Consider the following 21,633-nt stretch of genomic DNA (forward strand, 5'->3'; position numbering starts at 1 on the left):
TCCATGAGAACTCTGCTTGAAGTGCAGAATTGCTGCTAGAAGACAGATTCTGGTATCCTGTTGGGTTACATGATCAGAAATTAAGACTCTCTTTCCTTCTTCTCTGAAAAGGGTTTGGAAATCCAAATCATTGGACCCAGACTTGCAAAGTAACATGTCCAAGAGCACACAGCCAGTGGCAGGGTTAAATCTGGAGACTTTGTCATTTCTTCCAAGTCTGGTGCTTTTCCCTCTGCATTATGCTTCTGCCCAATCCTCACAACTGCCTCTAACTCCACAAAACAAAGTAACTTTTAGATCAAGGATCAAAGGAAGAGGACATTGGATAGAGCTGTAGCAGACCTGGGTCACCTCATCTGTAACATAGAACTGACTCTTCTCAGGGTGGCAGAGAAAATTAAATGAGATATGGACAAATGCCATCACAAGTGTAAAGGGTGGTGGTGCACGTGACACATGTTTATCGTGTAGAGATTGCTGTCTGATTCATTTAAGTCAGATTCATTTGCTATAAGATGTTACCTGTCACCCTCCCTAGAGCTTGTCACCTCTGGAGAGATCTTAAGACTTCAATTGCAAATTGGAGCAAAGCCATTTTATCTTCCCTTTCCCTGTAGTTGTGAATTGAGGAGAAAATTCAAAAGATTTAAAATAATAGCTTTATCCCAATCACAATAAACCCTGCTGTTGGTCATTTACTTGTCTGGTTTTGTATCTAAGTTGGCAAAAGTCCTCAGGCTTTGTTACTGAGCAAGGGTTTGCAACCCGATGCGCATAGAAGCCAGTACTATGGCACCACTAGCTTTTGAGAAAAGAAAGAGCTTTATTTCAAGGTTGAAAGGCAAGGAGACAGGAGGCAAAGCTCTCAAATCTGTCCCCCTGATCCATGATTTGGGGCAAAATTTAAGGCGTTAGGAACTAATAAGCTGCAGCTGGGCCCCAGTAAGCTGATTGGCTAGTCTCAAATCAGTCCATAAATGGTAATCAAGCTATTTGGGCTGCTGGAAGCCAGATTTTTCTTATTGAAGGACTTCTTGCTTTGTAAAGGGCTCCAGTGGCAACATTTCTGAACATTCTCGGTTCCAGGGTCATCCTGAGGCTACGGGTTCCTCTCTGGCACACGCGCAGTCCTTTCTCTGTTATTGAACAAGGTTCGATTAATCAACAACCTGTTTTAAGGAAGCAAAACTAGTTTAAGCTGGTTAATGTTTTATGTGCTGTTTCAGCTTAAAGAGATTCTATGTTCTTCCACACCACTGTCTTTTCTCTCTCAAGCCCCTTGTAACTGGTGAACTCTGACTTGCCTTGAAGACCCAGCTCAACAGTCATCTTCTGGGAGAAACCTTCCAGAGGTTTGACATCTCCAGTCAAGGTGACTGATTTCCTACCTTGGGTCTCCCATAACACTTTTTATTTACGTTAATTATTATCGCCTATTTTATATATTTATTTGTTGGCATATCTGTTTTCCCCACCAAATTGAAAGCAACTCTAGATCAAAAACTACATCTTACTCACTTTTATTTCCCCAAAGACCAGTACGCAATGTTGACTGAATGAATGAACAGATACTTCAATTCGCGTCCGTGTACTCGGGCAGAACTTTGCTCAGCTTGCTAAGCTCTTTGCAGGGAGGCAAAAATGTTAGTGACCTTTGTGGTATTCTCTGAGTATTGACACCATCCATAACTTCCTTAGGATTCCATCACTCCTCTGCTGAGCCACTAGAATTTTCACTCCATGTCTTTTTCTCTAGAGAGATGAAGAAACTCACCTCATGTATTTTTCTAATTATTAAGGATAATTGGACTTCTACATCATATAATTTTGATATTATGCTTATTAGTTGCATCACGGAGACAAATGATATTAATAGGGTAAGAGCCAATCCTCTTTAGTTGGCCTATTTGCTCTAGTACTCACACCCTTATTATTATTTGAGATTAACATTTGCATTGTAAGACCAGATAATCATCAAACTACAGGGTTTGTACCAAACCCTAAGGAGTCCAACCATGAACAAACCATATAATCAAAAATTTCTCTAATGAAAGACCAACTGTGTGGTCTGGAGGAGTACACTTCTTGAGTTAAGCCCAGGAGGACAGGCAGAAGAAGACGAGGGGTAGGGCCAAACTCAGGTTGGTATTCAACCAACACTCTTTCTGAAATAGACAGTGTTTAACATAGAAATTGGGTCTAAAGTTTAGACTCTAAATAGTGGATTATTTTCCAGCATTAGTATGCAGTGATGAACCAAGAAGAAAAAGAGAATAAAGAAATACATTAGAACCCAAGACTTTTTAACAAAGATATGGGGGGTTAATTTTATTTTTAGTGAAGTGGAGCATTTTTTTGTTTTTATAAATAATTCATACACCTCAAAAAATACTTTTTGGAAAAAAAAGAGGAGTATTTATAAACAACCATTAATCAAAACTCTAAGTTAAGATTCAGATTAATTCGATAAACATTGACTATGACACAATATGTTCTCCACCAAAGCATCAAGTTTCTTAATTGTCAAAAGATACCCTTTGGTTAATTCGTTAACATAAAATTTTGTAATTAAAATAAAGTTAGTGAACTGGAACACGCAGAACACACAGACTTGGGAGCACTATAGAGTAGTTTCAGAATTGTATCTTTTAATTTTTAATTTAATTTTTAATTCTTCGATCCACTGGGAAAGAGTCAGAAGGAAAGACAATTTGAAGTTATCCTAGAAAGACTCTGAATTCTAAAATACCTAGGAGAATCTCAGATTACATCAGTCCTCTCTACTTTGCAACATATTTTAGAAGGCTGAATGCATATTTCAGATCACTGGCTTTCAAATTTCAAGTGACTGTCTGCTACTTTTTGTGTAAGTGTCATCTATTTTGTTTTCTTTGTTGTCTTCGTGAGATCCTAAATTTAAAAAATTTCCAGATGGCTTTTGGCTTTCAAATGGGGAAAATGAACATGATTTTTTAAAATTAAATCTTTTCACTAAAAACCCTGCCTGGTTCTATTCTATAAATTAATGAGCAAAAGAGAATTCCAGTTTCTTTTCCTGCCTTGGTCCTAATAACAGCTTCATTTCATTGCCCAATAACTTCAAAGTAAAATAGCATCCCACAGCTGAAGAGCTTTCTCCTAAATTTCTCATCTGCTGTCTCAAGCTGCCACCATAAAGACATTCAAGAATTCTACAAAAGAACATTTGTAATAAATTCATCACATAAGTGTCAAATTGCATTAGGTCTCCCAGATGTAAGCAAATGTAACTGTAATCTATTATCTTAGTCAGTTCGGGCTGCTATAACAGAATACCATAGACTGGGTGGCTTAAGCCACAAACATTGATTTCTTACAGTTCTGGAAGCTGGGAAGTCCAAGATCAAGGTGCTGGCAGATCCCATGTCTGGAGAGGGCCAGATTCCTGGTTTTCAGTTGGCTGTCTTCTTGTTGGCTCACATGGTGGACAGAGAGAGAGAAAAAGCAAGCTCTCTCTGTCTATTCCTGTAACGGCACTAATCCCATTGGTGAGGACTCCACCTTCATGACCTAATTACCTCCCAAAGGCCCCATGTCCTAATACCATCACATTGGAGGTTAAAATTTTGATATATGAATTTTTCAGGGACACAAACATTCAGTCTAAATCACCTGTGGGGTTAGTAAGTCTAAAGAAAACGGGCCAGTAGAAGAGGTCTGCATGAATGCCAAGTCCAAGACCAGGGTTGGCAATGGGCATTTAAGAATACCCAGATGAGACAGATCTTGAGCCTCAGGGTTTGTTCATGTGAGAAGTATTCTTTCCACTGAGGGAGGTGTTTTACTCACGTCTCCCCTTGACTTGAGCGAAATATTCCTTATGATGACCTCACCTCCCTCTGCATTGACTCTACACTCATGAAGCAGTCTCTGGTGACCGTGAGGCTTCCCGACATTCTGGCTTAGGGAATGGGGGTGCCCTGGTTGGGAAATGAGAGTTCTCCAGGCACTGAAGAGAGAGGTCATCCATTCTGTCTTAATTAGTTGGCATTAATTGGCGTTCTGATATACATAGTTTCTTATGACTTTGTGACCCAGTCAGTCTCCCTGAGACCTCTCAGCTTAGAGAACTCCCAAGATCCGGTTGCTGGTGCAGCAGAGCTTCTAGATCCTGTACGATGATGAATACTCCAAAAAAGGCCACTCTGTGGAAGCCTCTTGGAGGTCCAGCCAACCGGCCTTCTTGGTACAGCATCTCTACTCCATCGTTGCCCTTCTTCAACCCAGAGAGCAAATGACAAGTATTTATTATCTGCAGTAGGCCTAACAGTATTCCAGGCTGTATTAGGAGCAAAACATGTGTTAGAAAATGTCCCTGCCAGCAAAAAGGTTATAATTTATTTGGTGAAAAAAGGTATGTACATGAAAACAATGAATAAATAAAACTCTATATATCCATCTATCTATTTCTATCTATAGACAGATATCATCATGTACTGATTCCTGTGACATGTTAATTATAAAATAGGACAGTACCTAGCAAAGTGTCATTTATATAATATAAATAATAAACACTACATCCTAAATATGCAAAACACAAATGGACTATTTCTCTAGCAATAGAAACAAATATATGTTTTAATCCAAGTCTGACCCCACAAAAAAGAAATCAAGATTTTCTTAGACCTTATATGGTATCACTGGAAAAAATCTGGATTTGATTCCAGCTATAAAAGCCACGTGTAAATTTAATATCCAGACGCATAAAGTGGACACCAGAAAATAAATTTATGGTTGTGGAAATATTTATATACTTTGAACAAGAATGATACTGAGAATTCTGTGGCTTATGAACTAACATGCTTCCTTTGAAGATTTGACCTTTTCTCCTGCATTAGAATTATATCCATGATAGTTTCTTAATTTCCTTCACAGTTTAATTGTATCTATGTACAATAAATCTGTATTCTAAAGTGAATCACTCAGGCCTAGATTCAGTTTCCCGTGGATAGAAATAATATCCTTCATGTACACACTTCTTTCCTAGAATTGTAAGGTATGTACGATTATTTTCACTGAGACCAGAGCCAGAGTTTTATAGACATGCACCAGCAATCATTCATTCAAGAAACTGTTGTTAGAACCCTACTACTTCCTAGCGCTGTTTTATTGTTTTAAAGACGTGTTTTAAGCTGGAGGGCAGAGGGGAGTTGGAGGCATGATCCTTTTAAGTTAGAAACTTTTCTCTTCGGGAAAAGAAAATAGTCCAGCTGGTTAAAAAACCCAGATTTTAAAAAGAGCTTAGACAGTAGACCTAAATAATCATTGCAAAAGAGTTTAAACAGAAATGAGGAGCCTCCCAGCAAGTTTGCAGGAGGGGCTGACTCATAGATGACAGTGTCACTATTTCTTAAATACAGGCAAACTTTCTCATCTCTCCTCCTAAGAGGATAAATTACAAAGAAATAAAGTCAAACCTAGGAAGACTTCGTAGAGGTGGTGCCAGACACTGGTTCTTAAAGAATCACTAGAAGTCAGAGAAGCAAAAGGAATTTTCAAAGGCATTCTAGACAAAAGGAGAAGGAATAGCTTTGTTGGGTAAAGGCAGAAAGTTTCAGGAAACATCAGGCAAATGGCAGCAAGTGCCAGTAATCTTTTCACTGAATAAAAATCCCCTTTATGATAAATATTAGAGAGCATTGAAGATGTGTTAGATTGCCCATGGCCTTACAACTAGAGGTCAGGATACACTTAAGGGGAAGAATTAGAAAAGGAAAGCTGGGACTCACTGTTTGGGCTTGGGAAAGAAAGAATGCCCTCCTTTTAACTGAGTGGTAGTTTATGATCAGGGAACCCCCACTTCACCATGAAAAATACAGAAGTGTCAAGACAGAGGGAAACAACGTCTCATTCCCACACCCCCATCATGTTTCATCCTAGAACCAAATACACACTGTGGTGGCACTGATGGCATCCCGCTGGGGTGAACTGGGTATGGAATGGACGAAGGTGGGGAAGAACAATTCAAAGGGTTAGCTCACTAGAAAGTGGATTAGACACAAACAGATTTGGGATAATAGCTACCTCCACGTGGCGAGGGAGAGAACACTGTCCTAGGGGAGCACACAGGGGCACCAAGTGACTTGGAAAGTTTAATTTTTAAGCTAGATGAGGAGCACACAGATGTTTATTATAGTTTCCCTTATTTGTTTTACTTTGTCTAAAAGATTTCAGAATAAAACGTAATGTTAAAAAGGTACAGAAACTTTATAGCTGTTACCCATGTATCCTCAATCAGAATCTGCCTATGGATGTCAATAGAATCACCTTACTGATAATGGAATTCTTAATGCTACCACCTCACCGCTTATGCAGGACTACCACCTCACTGCTAATAAAAAAGTCCTCTCTGATTGTTTCTGGAAGTCTGTCTCACTCAAACTCACGAATGGTACCCTCAACCACCATACGCAACCCCCCATGGTGCCTTGCTGCTAGGCCCCTGTGCCAATGAGGGGACCCTCCACTGCCACTTTCTTGGGGCCTACACTGAGACCCTAGGCCTCTGTGTCAAAGATGCTGTCTCGTGCCCTCGTGATATAACCGATCAAGGTAGCAAAGTGGTCCCGCGTTCTCTTCTCTCCTCCAGAATTCTGAAACCATGCTGTGCTCTGTATAGAAATAGGGATAGTGATCCTCTCCTCTGCTCTGTTACTTTGACACCTGGGCACCAAAGCTTGGCCTGTGCTCAGCAAACACCTTGTGGAAACTGACTCAGCTTCTCTGCAGCTCACATTCCCTCGGGGCATAGGTATGGGACAATGGGGCTGGGCTAAGGGACCAATTCCAAGACACAAAATAGCAAACAACTCCCCAAACCCCATGCAAATAAACTTGAGACCAGGGCACCATCCACATCACTTATCTTCTCATTTTGACTCAATTACAGAAAAAAGTAAATTAACTTGGTCAAGGCCATTCTTTGCTCTTTGTGAAGCGATGTGCACTAATTCATTTATGCAGCACATGTGACACAGGCCTCCTCTACATCAAGCACTGTGCTAACTGGGGTGAGGGGAGGGTCAAAAACAGGAGTAACACACAATCCCCCTCCTCAAGGGGCTCACAGCCCAGGAAGGGGAGACTGAACTATGGAAACACTCTATTGGTATAATCTGGAAACTTGAACTCTGTGGCCTCAGCTAATGAGACTTCCTAGGTGTTGAAATTCAGGTTGGTGCACTTCTAAAGATCTTTTTTTCCTCTTTTGAAATCAGGTTTTTAGTTTGTTTTTCAGCTTCGTATTTACATTACCAAGACCTTAGACAAGAAAAATATAATCCAGAGTATCCTGAAAGAGTTGAAAAATGGCCTCTGAAAACAGTATGAAGTTCTACCCCTCAGATAGTGACCACAAAAATAGCTTTACAGATAAATGTTGGAGAGAGACTGACTAAGCAACAAATCCGGAGAAGGAAAAAAAAAACTCCTGGATTTAGCACAAAAATGAATGAATGATCTCTGTAAGAGATGCTATTATTGATGCGAAAATGCTGTTAGGATGTGTTAACAGGAATGTGGCAGGCAGCACTGGGACTTCATCCAGGCGCATTCAGCCTTGGTCAAGCCTTCATTATGTCCAATTTTGGTTTCCCGCTTGAAGAGTTGTTATATTTCAGGCTGATATTAGAAGAATGGAAAATAGGCATTGGTGTCCAGCTTAGAAACGACGAGACTACAGGATGACTTCATACCTGTGGCCCTAACAGAGGTACGTGGGTTTCTGCTTCAGCAACAGGAAGTCTACTTCACTAACAGAATACAGTGAGCAGAAGAGTGATTAAACACTGGGACCTTGATCACAGGATGTCACCTTTGAAGTATAGTACTTAAGCTCTACTTTCTATCTTGTTTTAAAATTTGTGTATACATATCTTATCTCCTTTTGGGTATGACTTTCTTATCTTTGGATCCCCCACAGCGCTTAGATCCATGAGTTGCTTGTGGTAAATATTCAAACAGTGTTAAGTAGAGGGGATGGGAGAACATGCTGGGACAAAACTATATGCCATCACTGTAAGGGAGGTATGAGAGCGTAGCCATTCAAGACACGTTCTAGGCCTAGAGACAGACCAGGCAAAGAATAGTTTGGAGGATTGTGTCAGCAAAGGCCATAAGGACTCTAGTGAAGGACAGAGTTGCATTGGAAGACTGGGCAGAGGGGTAAATGATGACTTTCCATAGCAGTACTGCATTTCTCCACCCACGACCCAGTCCGCCACATATGCGTAAAGGAAGACACATGGGCACTATGAAGCCATTAGCAAAGACACGATGGGGAAGGAGAGGGCAAGGAAAAGACGTTACTGAAAGTAGAAGCAGAGGAAGGAGAGAAGAGGAGTCCGTAGTTTCTGAGAAGGGAGATGGAAAAAGGGAAGAGCATTTCATGAGAAGATTTCTTCAGAGGATCCATTAAAAAGTAGTATCATAGGACTATATGAAACAGTATGGTTTAAGTGAACAAGTTCAGTGTCATGGGTGAGGAGTGAGGTGCCATCAGAGGTGGAGGGACCAATTGGAAAGAGGAAAGAGGTCTGCCTGAAAATATGTAGTTAACCCCTTCGCTTCCATTCCTATCCACCCCTTTGTGAGCGGCTATCTAGGCACGATCTTTTGCCTCATTCCAAGCGTGTGGTGTCTATCCATTTCTTTATAGGAAAACTTTTCTTCAAGACTCTTTTTAAAAATCTCCTTTAAATTACTTGAATCATTGCCTCTCAAGCGAGTCAATTTCCTCTGAGTTTAAGTTGAGTTTCTGTAGGAGGTGAGTGGCTGTGTGTGTGTGTCTGAAGTTCATCAGGGCAGGACACAGGGCGCTTTTCACGTACTTCTCTTTTCCCTAAGGGTTTGCTCCAAGGTAGAAGCTGTTCTGAAACAACCGTTGTAGACTATAAAGGTTGGAGCAGATCATGTGGTTCCGTCTCCTATCCCCATGAAGTTATTTTTAAAAATATTTTATTAATAAAGGACTACCCTGTGGTGGGAACTCTTCCCTTCTATTGCACTGACCTCCTTCAAACCTTCCCAGCCCAGAATCTCTTTGATGAAAAATTAAGCAAAGTATCCAGAAATGAAGAATGCTGTAAGAGTGGCCCCTTCTTTCTTTTCCCCAAGTAAAAGAGCCAGTGAAATGTCGTGTGTGTGACACCTACTACTTTGCTAAAGGATGGCTGGCCCAGTTTGCTGTTCATGGTAACGATGAATGATCATTGATTCAGTTCTCAGAGACACCAGTTCTGGAAGATGGACTCTGAGTAACCGTCTGTGCTACACAGTGAAAGCGCAAATGCCTGTCCGTCTCTGCAGGAGCAGAACACTGTTGACAAATTACCTTTTGGTATGTTCTTCCTAATTCCTCTCGCCTTGCCTCTCCAGCCCCAGCCAGCCAGACCTCAGGGCTCCTTAGAAGCTTTTGCCTACCCCAGCCCTGCTCTCACCTCATGAGTCACTTATCTCCCTGCCTCTCAAATGCAGCCAGTCCCCCTTTTGTTGGCCTTTGTGCTCTTCCTGTTCCCCACTGGGGTCTGACCCAGGTCCGAGACTCACTGCTGTCTCCACTTTTGTCATGTCACCACCCTATTAGGTAGCACAACTTATCACACCTGTTAGTTTTACCATCACAAACCGAAGACAAACAGCCACTTCCCAAACACATTCCACTAATAACCAGGGGCCAACTAAGAGTGTGCATCATTTCCTTCTCCCTATCTCTATAGCTAGGAAAATAGCTTGGTGGGTATCTTTTATACAGCTGACCGTTAGGATACTTTTAGTACATGAAGATCAGCACATTAGTGGAAGATTACTAAATACTTACTCTCCTCCACGGAGGGTAAGGGGTGTGTGTGTGTGTGTGTTGTGACAGAGAGGGAGTGTGTGTGTGTGTGTGTGTGTGTATGAGAGAGCGAGACCAGCAGAGAGACTAGACTGGCCTGGAGGAAGCGCAGAATTTTTTCCAGGCTACTCCACTTTAAGAGCTTACTCCTAATATGCCAAAACTATACTTACCACTTCAGAATTAGAGTGTGGAGGGAGGTGGGGGAAATCAGGAGGCAAAATGTATTCCCAAGGTCAAATGAGGCCCGTCAGCAAATGCATTAGTTTTCTATCGCTGCTGTAACAACTAACCACAAACTTGGTGGTTTAAAACAGCACAAACTTATTCTTTACCATTCTAGAGGTGAGAAGTCCAACACAGGCCTCCCTGGGCTACAATTAAGGTATGGGCAGGGCTGCATCCTTTCTGGAGGCTGTAGGGGAGAGAATCTGTTTCCTTGCCTTTCCAGCTTCTAGAGGCTGCCACCTTCTGGGACTCTTGGCTCCCTTCTTCCATCCTTGTTCTTCCGGCAACGTGGCATCTCTCTGGCCATTCTTCTTTAGTCATATCTCCCTCTGACCACAGCTGGAGAGAATTCCCCGACTTTAAAGACCCATGTGATTAGATTGAGCACATCTGGATAATCCAGGATAATCTCGCCATCTCAATGTCTCTAACGTAATCACATCTGCAAAGTCCCTTTTGCCATATAAGGCAATGTATTCACAAATTCTAGGGATTAGGACATGGATGTCTTTGGGAGGAACATTATTCTGCCTGCCACAGCAAACCACTGAATTTTTTGAAGGGAAAAAAGTTCATTGGGCAAAATTTGGTAGAAATGAGAATAGCAAAATGCCACAGTACACATTTTTATCTCAGCTCCGGAGTAATAAACTCAAGGCAAGTCAGTGAGTGTTTTATGAAAGCTTCTTCTGTGAAAGCAGACATATCTCTATTTTATGAGTGTTTCATACACTTCAAATAGTCAATATATGTTGAGTGGTAATATGTATAATCAAAGAGATATTTAAATGTGTATATATGTCATGATATATAGAATAATTAACTTTCAATTTCATTAGAGGATTTTACTCTATCAACTATGACTTTGATGACAGCATAGCACTTATGCAGGAAAACAACCAAAATTTGCTAGTTACTTGAAGTGAAGAGAACATTGAATCTAACTAAATTAAATTTCTTTAAGTTGAGCCCAAGAGTAGTTGTTAAAAGTTCTGCTCCACAACACAGCTGAACTATTTAAATGCTCTGTGCTTCTATGTCCTTGTTGGTGACATGAAGCTGTAGATCTCAAAGATGTTTTTCATTCTATGAAGGGGATCTCAATGTATGAAGTTGATTGCTTTTCCTGCTATTACCGAAAGACCCATCTTAACCTTATGTTGAGGAGATCTGAATTGTTCTACTCGTTTCACAAAAATCCAGTCCCATGGGTAACTCAGTGCTGCAGCACCAATCTGTTCATTGCTTGTCAAGCTGAGACGGAGTGTCATCTCCAGATGGAATCAACACCCACCCCCTCCTCAGGGCTGGAATTTGGTTGCGTTCCAAGCTGTTGCTGACCAGGCTCCCTTGCCGGGTTTGGCTGATGAGATCACCACACCAGAGCGCCATGGGTGCAGAGCAGGCCTGCTCTTGAAACACGTTCCTAGGCAGGCTGTTGCTCTCGTTTCACCAAGGAGCGTGATCACCAAACACCCTGTATAACCCTGCAGATCTCTGATGGGCTGTCTCTCTGCTTCTCTGTGCCTTTGGTTTACATTTTTATATTATGCGTCTTTCCCTGGATAGAAGGGATAAGAGGAGTTTCTCAGATTTAGTTTCTCGGTGGGAACTGTTTGCTTTGGAGGCCACCTACACGAAGGCTAATTGAGAACAGAGCTCAGCACGAGGGCCTGAGAACTGCACCCGGATGAACTTTTCAGTGGGCTGATTTCCGCTGATCTCTTCAGAATTGGACTGTGTATGCAAGTGATACCACGATCTACTGTTTTCCAAAAGGCTGAGCACATAGATCAGTCTTTTCCTTTGACTAGTTCTCTACCTTGGAATAATTATTTGTAATTAATCATATAAAGTCTTTATCATGGAAGTTACCGGGGATCCTGGCCCCTACTACCCAGTAATAACATTCTGGAAATCTCCAAGCAATCTGTGCCCTTTACAATCTAAACATGATGGGCCTCTATTAGAAAGATTACAGTAAAAAATAACAATCAGCTCTCTGATGATCCTATGTGAGGGAAAGGGTGGGGAGGAGTAGATTTGGCAGAGGACAAGCCCAGACTTTCGTCACAGGGACAGACCAAAGTGTTAACACAAAGGGAGAACACGGGAGCATCCTGCACACAGCATTTCAGCCGCTGATAACATGGCACCTCCGGGGGCCCAGCCCACACCCTGACGGCCAAGGGTCTCGGCAGCTCCGGTGACCCGCCGTCCCTTCCAGCTGCGGACATGCTCGGGGGATCCGGATCACAGGGAAGACGCAGCCTGGCCGCGCTCTCCCAGTGAGTGCTCAATTCGCCTCCTCTGTTTAACTTTTCTTTTTTTCCACAAAGGAATTGGTGTTGTGAAAAAAAAAAACAAAAGTTTTTTTTGTTTTTTTTTAAAATTGTGGGATTGGGAGAAGAGGGGAGAAATCAGGAGGCAGAAGAAGGCAGTGAGTATGTAAGTTTCAGAGGAAACTTTCTGGGCTATACTTTGTGGCGGTTCTGATTGGTTTTCCTCGTTTGCATTTTTATGGTGGTTTGTAGACCATTTGCGGGGCTTTATACCTAGGCATGGGGTTTTTCTTTTCCAAATAACCGATCCACAAAGCATTGTGTTTCTCAAGATCTGCTGTTAATTTAGACCTGAGCCTTCTGCTCAGAATGATCCATTTGCAGGACTCAGGATTTTGGCTAAAGCACACATTGCCCAATCCTTAAAGTCAACAGCCCAAAGCCCTTAATATACTGACCACTGACTGTGACAGAGCAAGACTGAAAGCACATGCTATTGATCAGGGAATTGTTCAGATAACAGGCTCCAAGGTTTAGGATCATGAGATCCTGGAATGTTAAAGCTAGAAGGGGCCTCTAGGATTGTTTTCCGCGACGCTCTCACTCTGTAGACAAGGGAACAGAATCCAGAGTGGTAACTCAACTTACCCAAAGCCAGACAATAGTCAGTAGCAAAGCCAGGGTCTTTGTGCTCACAGGCAAGGGTCCTTTTCATGCTGGCATTTATGAGGTTTGGAAACTTGGTGGATTTTGGGAAAAGGTACCACGCAAGGGTAAGAACACCAAATGGCCTTTCAGTAAATCCTTCCCATTTTTGAGAGTTCTGGCATTGATTCAGCATGACAATTGTTGTTCCAGTTGTTCCAGCATTTGTGCAACAGTTAATTAAATAAACAGAGAAACTCAATGAGGTCCTAAAAATGAGACCCACATCCACTATATTAGCAGATCTCTTGGAGAACCAGTTTCTGTAGGTGTGATTGCACGTGTGTGAGAGCTCAGTGTAGTCCGGTGGTTATCAAACTAGTTGTTGTTTTTTTTCTCCCAGCAAATTTAATGTTACAAGGAATTCTATTACATAAAGGTGCTGTTCTGGTTAAACAGGTGGTTGGATCTAGAGATCTTCATCCCTACTACACTCCCCAATCGTGCCCCAGAGCTCACTCCTACCCGCTCCCATCCCTTCTCATCCCCACCCCACCCTACCCACTCCACTAAAACTTCCTTGGAATCCTAGATCTCCATGGAACAGTTCAGAAACCACTGACTTGTTTAATGCTTTTATTTCAGATGAGGAAACTAAGGCACATGGTGGTGAAGGGCTTGCTCAGTGTTAGACAGCTGGTCAACAACAGAGCCTGGAATGCTAGGAAACGAGCCCAGTCTGTGTGTGTGTGTGTGTGTCTCTCTCTCAACTCCTAGTTCTGAGTTTTTTCCCACTCCATCATGCCTGTGCTTCTATCAATTTACTTTTTACATGTCTCTCTCACTCTTCTCCACTCACTCTGTCATTTCCTGAATTTCAACAGTTATTGTCTCCCACCTGGACGATTGTAATTGCCTACCGTTTGGTCCCAGCCTCAGTCTCTCTCCCCTCTCTGATCCCACCTGTTCCTCCCCTACCTTTGAGAATAGAGCTCACTCTCCTTAATATAGCATTCAAGGTTCTCCACAGTCTGCCTTTAATATTGCTCCCCAACTTGACTTCCTGCTCCGGCCAAATCAGATCACTCACTGTTCCCCAAACTCCTCAGGTACAAGCCACCTCCATTCCTTGGCTTGTTTGATTCCCTACCCAGGGAACACCCCATGTGCCTCAGTTTCCTCATCTAAAATGGAGGTATTAAATAAGATCAGTGGTTTCTGAACTGTTCCATGAGGACCTAAGATTCCAAGGAAGTTTTGGAGTAGGTAGGGTCGGGTGGGGTAAAGAGGGGATGGGAATGGGGTGGGGATGCGCAACGGGATGTGACTGGAGAGTGTAGTAGGGATAGAAGCTCTACCCCGTCTGCTTCTGACTTTGTTCCTGTCCTTCACGGCCCTGATCAAATGCTACCTTCCTCCACAAGCCTTCTTCCGTTCCTCTTCTCTCTACACAATAATGACCTTTGTCCATCTTTCTATTAATAGCCTCATACTAAAGTTAGTGGTGAGCACGCCTGTCCTCCCCATAATAGATGGTAATTCAGTTGAGGGCAGGAACTATTTTGAATCTTTGAATTTTCAGCTCCCAGCATGGTGCCGATGCTCAAATAATATTCTTTAAGTGTCCTATTATTGGCTAAACCAATAAACCCCTTTTCATTTGAATCATTTGAACACACAAAGCCTCGGCACCTTTTGCTTTGGAAGAAGTATTAGGTAAAATGCTGGATCAGGTGCCCAACAAAATGAATTCTAAATTCCTTTGCATTTACATCAGATCATTTATCTCAGTTTCATCACCTACAGGGCAAGATTGGCAGTATTTTGTAATGAGGCGCATTAAAATTCCTGAATACCGAGACCTCCACAGAGCCATGTTATTTTCAGAGGCAGGTGTGAATGGCTGTTCAGTTCTTTAGATTTCAAGATGCTGTTTAATTTGTTCCTGGTAAGATTATTGAAAGATTCTGTCACTTGCAATCTAATATTTCACCACTACTTTTTTCATTTTCCCAAAGCTCTAATGAAGTCTACTTGAGTCAAGATTTCATGTTTCTTGTAAATATTCATGCTTTAGTCCATTGAGTTATATTTCTCACAAAGAGGTAGGCTTTCATATATCCTGGGGATGAAAAAGTTTTGTTCTTGGGTCACATTTTGTAACAAATGTGGAAGGGCATATAAGTTTTAAAACCATGGAATCAAAGAAACATAGGAAATTATTCAGTTTATCTCACTGTTTTCTGAGAAAACTAAGTTAAAAACATGTTAAAGAAATAAATGATTGACATAATTTTGTAAGATTCAGCAGAAATAACAGAAGAAAGGCACATAAAAATATTTAGAATTGGAAAAAGTATAGGAGAGGCTAGTTTTTCCTATCTTATTAGGGAATGTAGCATTAAAGTTTTCCAACATGCTAAATTTAATTTTTTTTACAAAAAGCAAAATTTAAAGGAAACTCTCTCTTTCCCTTCTTTAAAATAGATATTACAATACACTTGAAATATTTTTTTTTAATTTCTGAGAATTGTCATTATGAATATAGTTTTATAAATCACTCTATGAAACAGTGTTATCTCGGCAGATAGGACTCCCATCCCCAAAGGAGTCCATTTGTTTTGTGATGTCCTCCGTTTTCTTATTTATGTCTTTTTTTTCGCTTCTCCTTAATGTTAGGGCACCCACCTCTAGCTGCCCAAGGATATCAGGAAACCCTGTTTATTAGAATTTTGTTCAAAGTAAAAGTCAATAGTCTGGGTGGAGGGGCACTGAGGGCCCTTCTCTCTTACAGTGTAAGAGTGTACATTCCATGTACAATGCAGTGTACGTGTGCAATATACGATGCATGTATATTTTGTGACTGCTGGTTTCTATACCCAACTAGCCATTTTTGCTGACTTTTGGGTTCAAAGATTGGTTTTAAATGATTGACTTTTCCAGACCTCTACTCTGGTTAAAGGTGAAATTACTACTTTCTGTTTATGGATGAAAAATAAAAAAAAGAATGGCAGAGAAACAGGTGATTGTGCATGTATTAGGCATTCTATAAACGATATTGCTGAATCGCTCATGCAGTGGTGACTACACCAGATCTTATGGAGGTGGTCTTGACTTTCTCCATGTGTCTTCCTGGCCACCTGGCCACAATCCCACTGGTTGGGTACCTAGTGGCTGCAGGCCCTTCTTTCCCTCCTTGTTGATGCTGTTTGCATTGCTCAGTCATCTTTTTCCCTCCTTACCTTGACCTATTCCTAGCCTTGAAAGGAGCCCTCACTTCATCCTGCTTCTTACATCCCTCCCAGCCCAACAAAAATGGCTTTGCTGAGGCCAGTCTGGCCACAGCACGAGGAAGCGGGGATGGGGAGGTGCTCCTCTGCTGTCTGGAAGCTAATATGCTCCTGCCATTTCTAACTGGACCGGTGAGGATGCGTTTTTCCCATAGAAACACAGCTTCAGTTCTCTGTACTAACTTTAGATACATCTTGGGTTTTAAAAACGCGGTTGTGGGCTGGCCTGAGATCCTAACTGCCATGTATAATGATATTTGAAGTTCCAAAGACCAATCTGCAAATTAAAGTTTTGGAAACAAGCTTTTAATAAATGTAAGACTGCGTGGATTCATTTCCAAGCCTAATTGAATTTTTAAGAGGAGCCTTAAAAAAATCTGTAAACTTCACTCATTTCCACATATTCATTCAACAAATATTCATTGAGGGTTTCCTGTGCCAGTTAGTGCTGCTGGACTAGGCACTAAGAACATGAAAAAGGACAAAACACAGGCTATGGCTTCAAGATGATCTGGTCCTTTAACCTCCCACCCACTACAGGAATCTTTCTTGAGTTCTCCCCTATACCCACCACTCAGCATATACACATTCCCGGGTCCATTTAGGGCTGTGGCTGCCATCAGAGCAGTGCAGCCACCTGATCAGCATTACTTACATCAGTTCTTTTCCTGTTTTCTTTTTCCCTCTGACCCTCTAAAAGAAATACGAGTTTCTTTTAACTTAAACTTAAATTTGTGACTCAGTATCATATGTATAAACACACACACACACATATATGTATTTGAATCAAATATTTTGTGAACCAGTGCTCACTCTTGTTATGTACAATGTCTTTGAATTTTTTCTTTTTTTAAGTTGCATTATAGTTTTCTTTTTTTCAGTTTTATTGAGGTATAATTGACAAACAAAATCATAATATATTAAAGTGTACAATATGATGATTTGATATACATTGTGAAAAGATTCCCAGCACCAAGTTAATTAACACATCCATCACCACCTATATTTATCTTTCTTTTTTGATGAGAGTGTTTAAATTCTACTCTCTTAGCAAATTTCAGTTATACCATACAGTATTTTCAACTCTAGTTACCATGTTATACATTAGATCCTCAGACTTTATTCATCTTCTAACTGCAAGTTTGTACCCTTTTATCAGCCTTTCCCTATGTCCCCCACTCACCAACCCCTGGCAACCATGATTCTATTTTGACTTTTTAAAAAATTCCCCGTATAAGTGATACGAAGGAGAATTGTTTTTCTCTCTGGCTTATCTCACTTAGCATAATGCCCTCTAGGTTCATGCATGTTGTTGCACATGGCAGGATTTCCTTCTTTTTTAAGGCTGATAATATATCACACTTTCTTTATCCGTTCATCCATCGACAGACACTTAGGTTCTTTCCCTACCTTGTCTGTTGTAAATAACACTGTAACGAATAGGAGTACAGTTATCTCTTTGAGATAGTGATTTAGTTTCCTTCCCTGTGATACTTTCTGTACTTTTTAATTTCATTAAAAAATGCTGGTCATTACCTACTAAATAGATTTCAGAAGCTGCAAACTGCAGCTTGAAAATCACTGAACATATTACCTAATCTTGGTACCCGTGGTCCCTGCCTTTCAAGCAGCCCAGGATGTTCTGCTAGCTGGAGACTGAGAGTGAGCCTGGGGGTTTAAGGAGAGGCTTTTCGGATGGGAATCAGAGAGTCTGATTCTGGTCTAGCTCCTTCAGTAATCAACACCGTGATCTCCAGGAAGCCACTTCCACTTTCTGCAACACAGTGGTAAAATGGAGATGCTAGTGTCCGCTCCATGCAACTTGCGGGGTCTATCCAGTGTAATGACGTGAGTTGAAGTATACAGGAAAATATTAGGTACAAGACAGATGCAAGTTATTGTTAAATAGCCTTATTTTTCCCAATCAAAATTTAATGTCAGAGCAACAACTTGAGGGGCCATTTGTCTTTTATAGAGTTGGGTACAGATCCTTGCATGGGCTGTAACGTGCAACTTCCTAAGTGACATCTCAGAGCAGCATGTGTTTGTGATGTTAGGACTAGGCTCTGTTTAAGAAGCTCAGCCAGATCACCTTGCCCCTCTGACCTTAAAGACTTTTTCTGGTTATAAAACACGGAAGCAACTAGGTGGTCAGTGGGTTTTTAACTCATGAGCTAATTTGTGAAGGAGTATGCTTGGCCTGAGAGTATCTCCTCTAGCCCACTGGATTTATAAACACTAATTTCCTTGTTTGTAAGACTGCTTTTTATTAAAACCAACTGACATTCAACAAAAGTAACCAGTAAAGGAGATCATTTTATGAAGAAGGTTTTAAAACAATAAACTTATGGAGAAAATATGGTACTTTTCTCATAGATCTTTCACTTTATAACTTTATTGTAAACCTCATCTCACACAGACATTGATTAGGACACTTCCTTCAAGGGCTGGCCCAGTGGTGTAGTGGTTAAGTTCATGCACTCTGCTTTGGCGGCCTGGAGTTCACAGGTTTGGTTCCCAGGCACAGACTTAACGCACCACTCATCAAGCCATGCTGTGGCAATGTCCCATATACAAAATAGAAGAAGATGGGCATGGATGTTAACTCAGGGACAATCTTCTTCACCAAAAAAAAAAAAAAAAAGAAAAGAACACTTCCTTCGAGTCCTGATATTCCTATTTAGGGCCAGCTATTTTAGTCTGGAATTTTCTATGCTGGTAAATTCCTATTTAAGACCTAAACACCCTAGACATCTGCCTCTTACAGGCTAGCTCTGCCTGCCATGTTAGCATTCTGTGTCTTTGCTTTACTTTTCCATGACAGCTTACTGATCCTTGCAAGGAATGTCCACCTTCACCTTTTCTAGAACTTGATTCTCCAAATCACTCTAGCTTTCACTTTGTGTATAACAGACAGAAAATAAAATAATTAAAATAAAATAGGACTATATTCACCCTAAAGAGAAGCAAATAAATTTCCCACTTTTGCTCTTTAAAGAGTGAAAACATTCTTTACACAGATTGGCAATACTCACCCCGCCAAAGGCCACAGCTCATAACTACCCTATATAGTTTCCAGAGAAAATTACATAAAATTTAAGCAATATTTTAAACCTAGCTTTAAACTGACTTCAGGACACTTGTAGCTTCTGTGTAGATAATTTCCAAAACTATTTAATAAGTTTTCTGATATGACTAAGAATTGAATTGAGAAAGACTGTGTTCACACAACTTTTTTTTTTTTTTGAGGAAGATTAGCCCTGAGCTAACATCTGCTGCCAATCCTCCCCTTTTTGCTGAGGAAGACTGGCCCTGAGCTAACATCCGTGCCCATTTTCCCCTACTTTATATGTGGGATGCCTACCACAGCATGGCTTGCCAAGCGGTGCCATGTCCGCACCCGGGATGTGAACCAGCGAACCCCAGAGGCTGCTGAAGCGGAACATGTGCACTTAACCGCTGTGCCACCCGGCTGGCCCCCAGACAACTTTTCAGTGAGTAAGTGAGGCCCAGTGGGGTTTAGGTGCACCAAACCTTTGGAGCAGAAGGAGTGGCTTTAAAGAGGAACCTATTCCTCACCCCTGCCGTCTCACGGGTAGCCTTTCTGCAGCGGGGAAAGGGTCTCAGCATCCTTCTATTGGCCTGACCCTCCTTCTGCAGCACTGCGTGGGCACATTCTGGACACTCAAGAAACTAGAACCAGATATCTTGACTCCCACGTCTGTGTCTAGACCCCGCTCATTACCAAGTGTGTGACCCTGAGTGCATTGCTTAATTTCACTGTGCCTAAATTTCTTCATCTGTAAAAAAAAAAAAAATGTATAATATCTGCCTTACAGGTTTAGTGAAAATTAAAAGAACTAGCTACATAAAAGTGTGTAAACCACAATGGATGCTTTATCCATGTTCCGTTTCCTACTGTTCCCTCCCTCTGAGCATGCCCCCTCCTAAAGACCCCAGAGGAGAGATGGCTTGACACCTTATGCCAACAAAGATGATACTGGGGGGAAAGGTGGCTCAAGTCAGTTTGTGATTGACATGTATTCATTGAAACATCCATCTGCTTTAGAAAAATCAGAGGAATGTTTCACCTCAGATCTTGGTTGTTCCATTTACTACTTAAATTGATACTACTACTTAAAAATGATAACACATGCTAGGGGCCGGCCCCATGGCTGAGTGGTTAAAGTTCAGCATACTCCACTCTGGTGCCTGGGGATCACGGATTTGGATCCTGGGTGAGGACCTACTCCACTTATCAGCCATACTGTGTAAGCATCCCACGTACAAAGTGGAGGAAGACTGGCACAGATGTTAGCTCAGGGCCAATCTTCCTCAAGAAGAAAAAAAAAAAACAAGAAAAAGAGGAGGATTGGCAACGGATATTAGCTCAGGGTGAATCTTCCTCACAAAAAAAAGAAAAAAAAGATAACCCATGCTGCTATACTTTGGATAACTCCAAAGCTAAAAGAAACTTGCTGAGAGCTGGCCTGGTGGCACAGCAGTTAAGTTCGCACATTCCGCTTTGGTGACCCGGGGTTTGCCAGTTCCATCCTGGGTGTGGACATGGTACCGCTTGGCAACGCCATGCTGTGGTAGCATCTCACATATAAAGTAGAGGAAGATGAGCATGGATGTTAACTCAGGGCCTGTCTTCCTCAGCAAAAAGAGGAGGATTGGCAGCAGTTAGCTCAGGGCTAATCTTCCTCAAAAAAAAAAAAAGAAGAAGAAGAAAAGAAACTTGCTGAAAATGGACTTTTGGGGCAAAATATAGAGTCACTATTTTTCCTAGTTGTCTTAAACCAGATCTGCTGTGAAGGGGGATGGAGCAAGAAGTAGGGATGTTTGCCAGAGGTTTGGATGCCTTTAGCAATCTTGACAGATGAGGAGAGTATCAATTAAGAATATTGACTTCGAAATCCGGGTAAACTTGGATTCAAATCCTAGTGGCGTCATTTTCTGAACTGCGTGCCCTTGAGCAAATTACTTAATCTCGCTGAGTTTCTCAGTTTATTCATCTATAAAAAGAGGGAAATATATGTAAAGTGGTTAGCACGGTGCCTGGACTTAGCAAGCGCTCTTTCTGAGTGTGTGTCGGGGGGAGATTAACAGCGATAACCGTTGGCACGCACTGGTTCCTGGGGATGGATCTGAGGTAGCTTCTGGGCGATCACAAAAGCTTGAGTGACTGTGACGAGTTGTGCTCATCTCCTAGGGCTGCCATGACAAAGTACCACAAACTGCGCGGCTTAGAACAACAGGAACTTATTCTCTCACAGGTCTAGAGGCTAGAAGCCTGAAGTCAAGGTGTCCG

General features: G+C 41.6%; 1 protein-coding gene across 24 annotated transcripts in view; it reads left to right on the plus strand.

Annotated features, from left to right (window-relative positions):
* Positions 1 to 21,633, plus strand: part of CALD1 (caldesmon 1) — a 183,232-nt gene that overhangs the window by 101,675 nt on the left and 59,924 nt on the right. For 5 of the 24 annotated variants that reach the window (XM_014739296.3, XM_070265841.1, XM_070265853.1 and 2 more), the window contains exon 1: positions 12,035 to 12,390. The exons of 18 other annotated variants lie outside the window; for them this stretch is intronic. In XM_014739296.3, the coding sequence (XP_014594782.1) occupies positions 12,338 to 12,390 (53 nt within the window). In that variant the 5' untranslated portion in view covers positions 12,035 to 12,337. Of the gene's footprint in view, positions 1 to 11,470; positions 12,391 to 21,633 lie in introns of those variants that run through there. One more of the 24 variants, XM_070265854.1, reaches the window with a different exon arrangement.

Source organism: Equus caballus, chromosome 4 (genome assembly GCF_041296265.1).
Source record: "Equus caballus isolate H_3958 breed thoroughbred chromosome 4, TB-T2T, whole genome shotgun sequence".
NCBI lineage: Eukaryota > Metazoa > Chordata > Mammalia > Perissodactyla > Equidae > Equus > Equus caballus.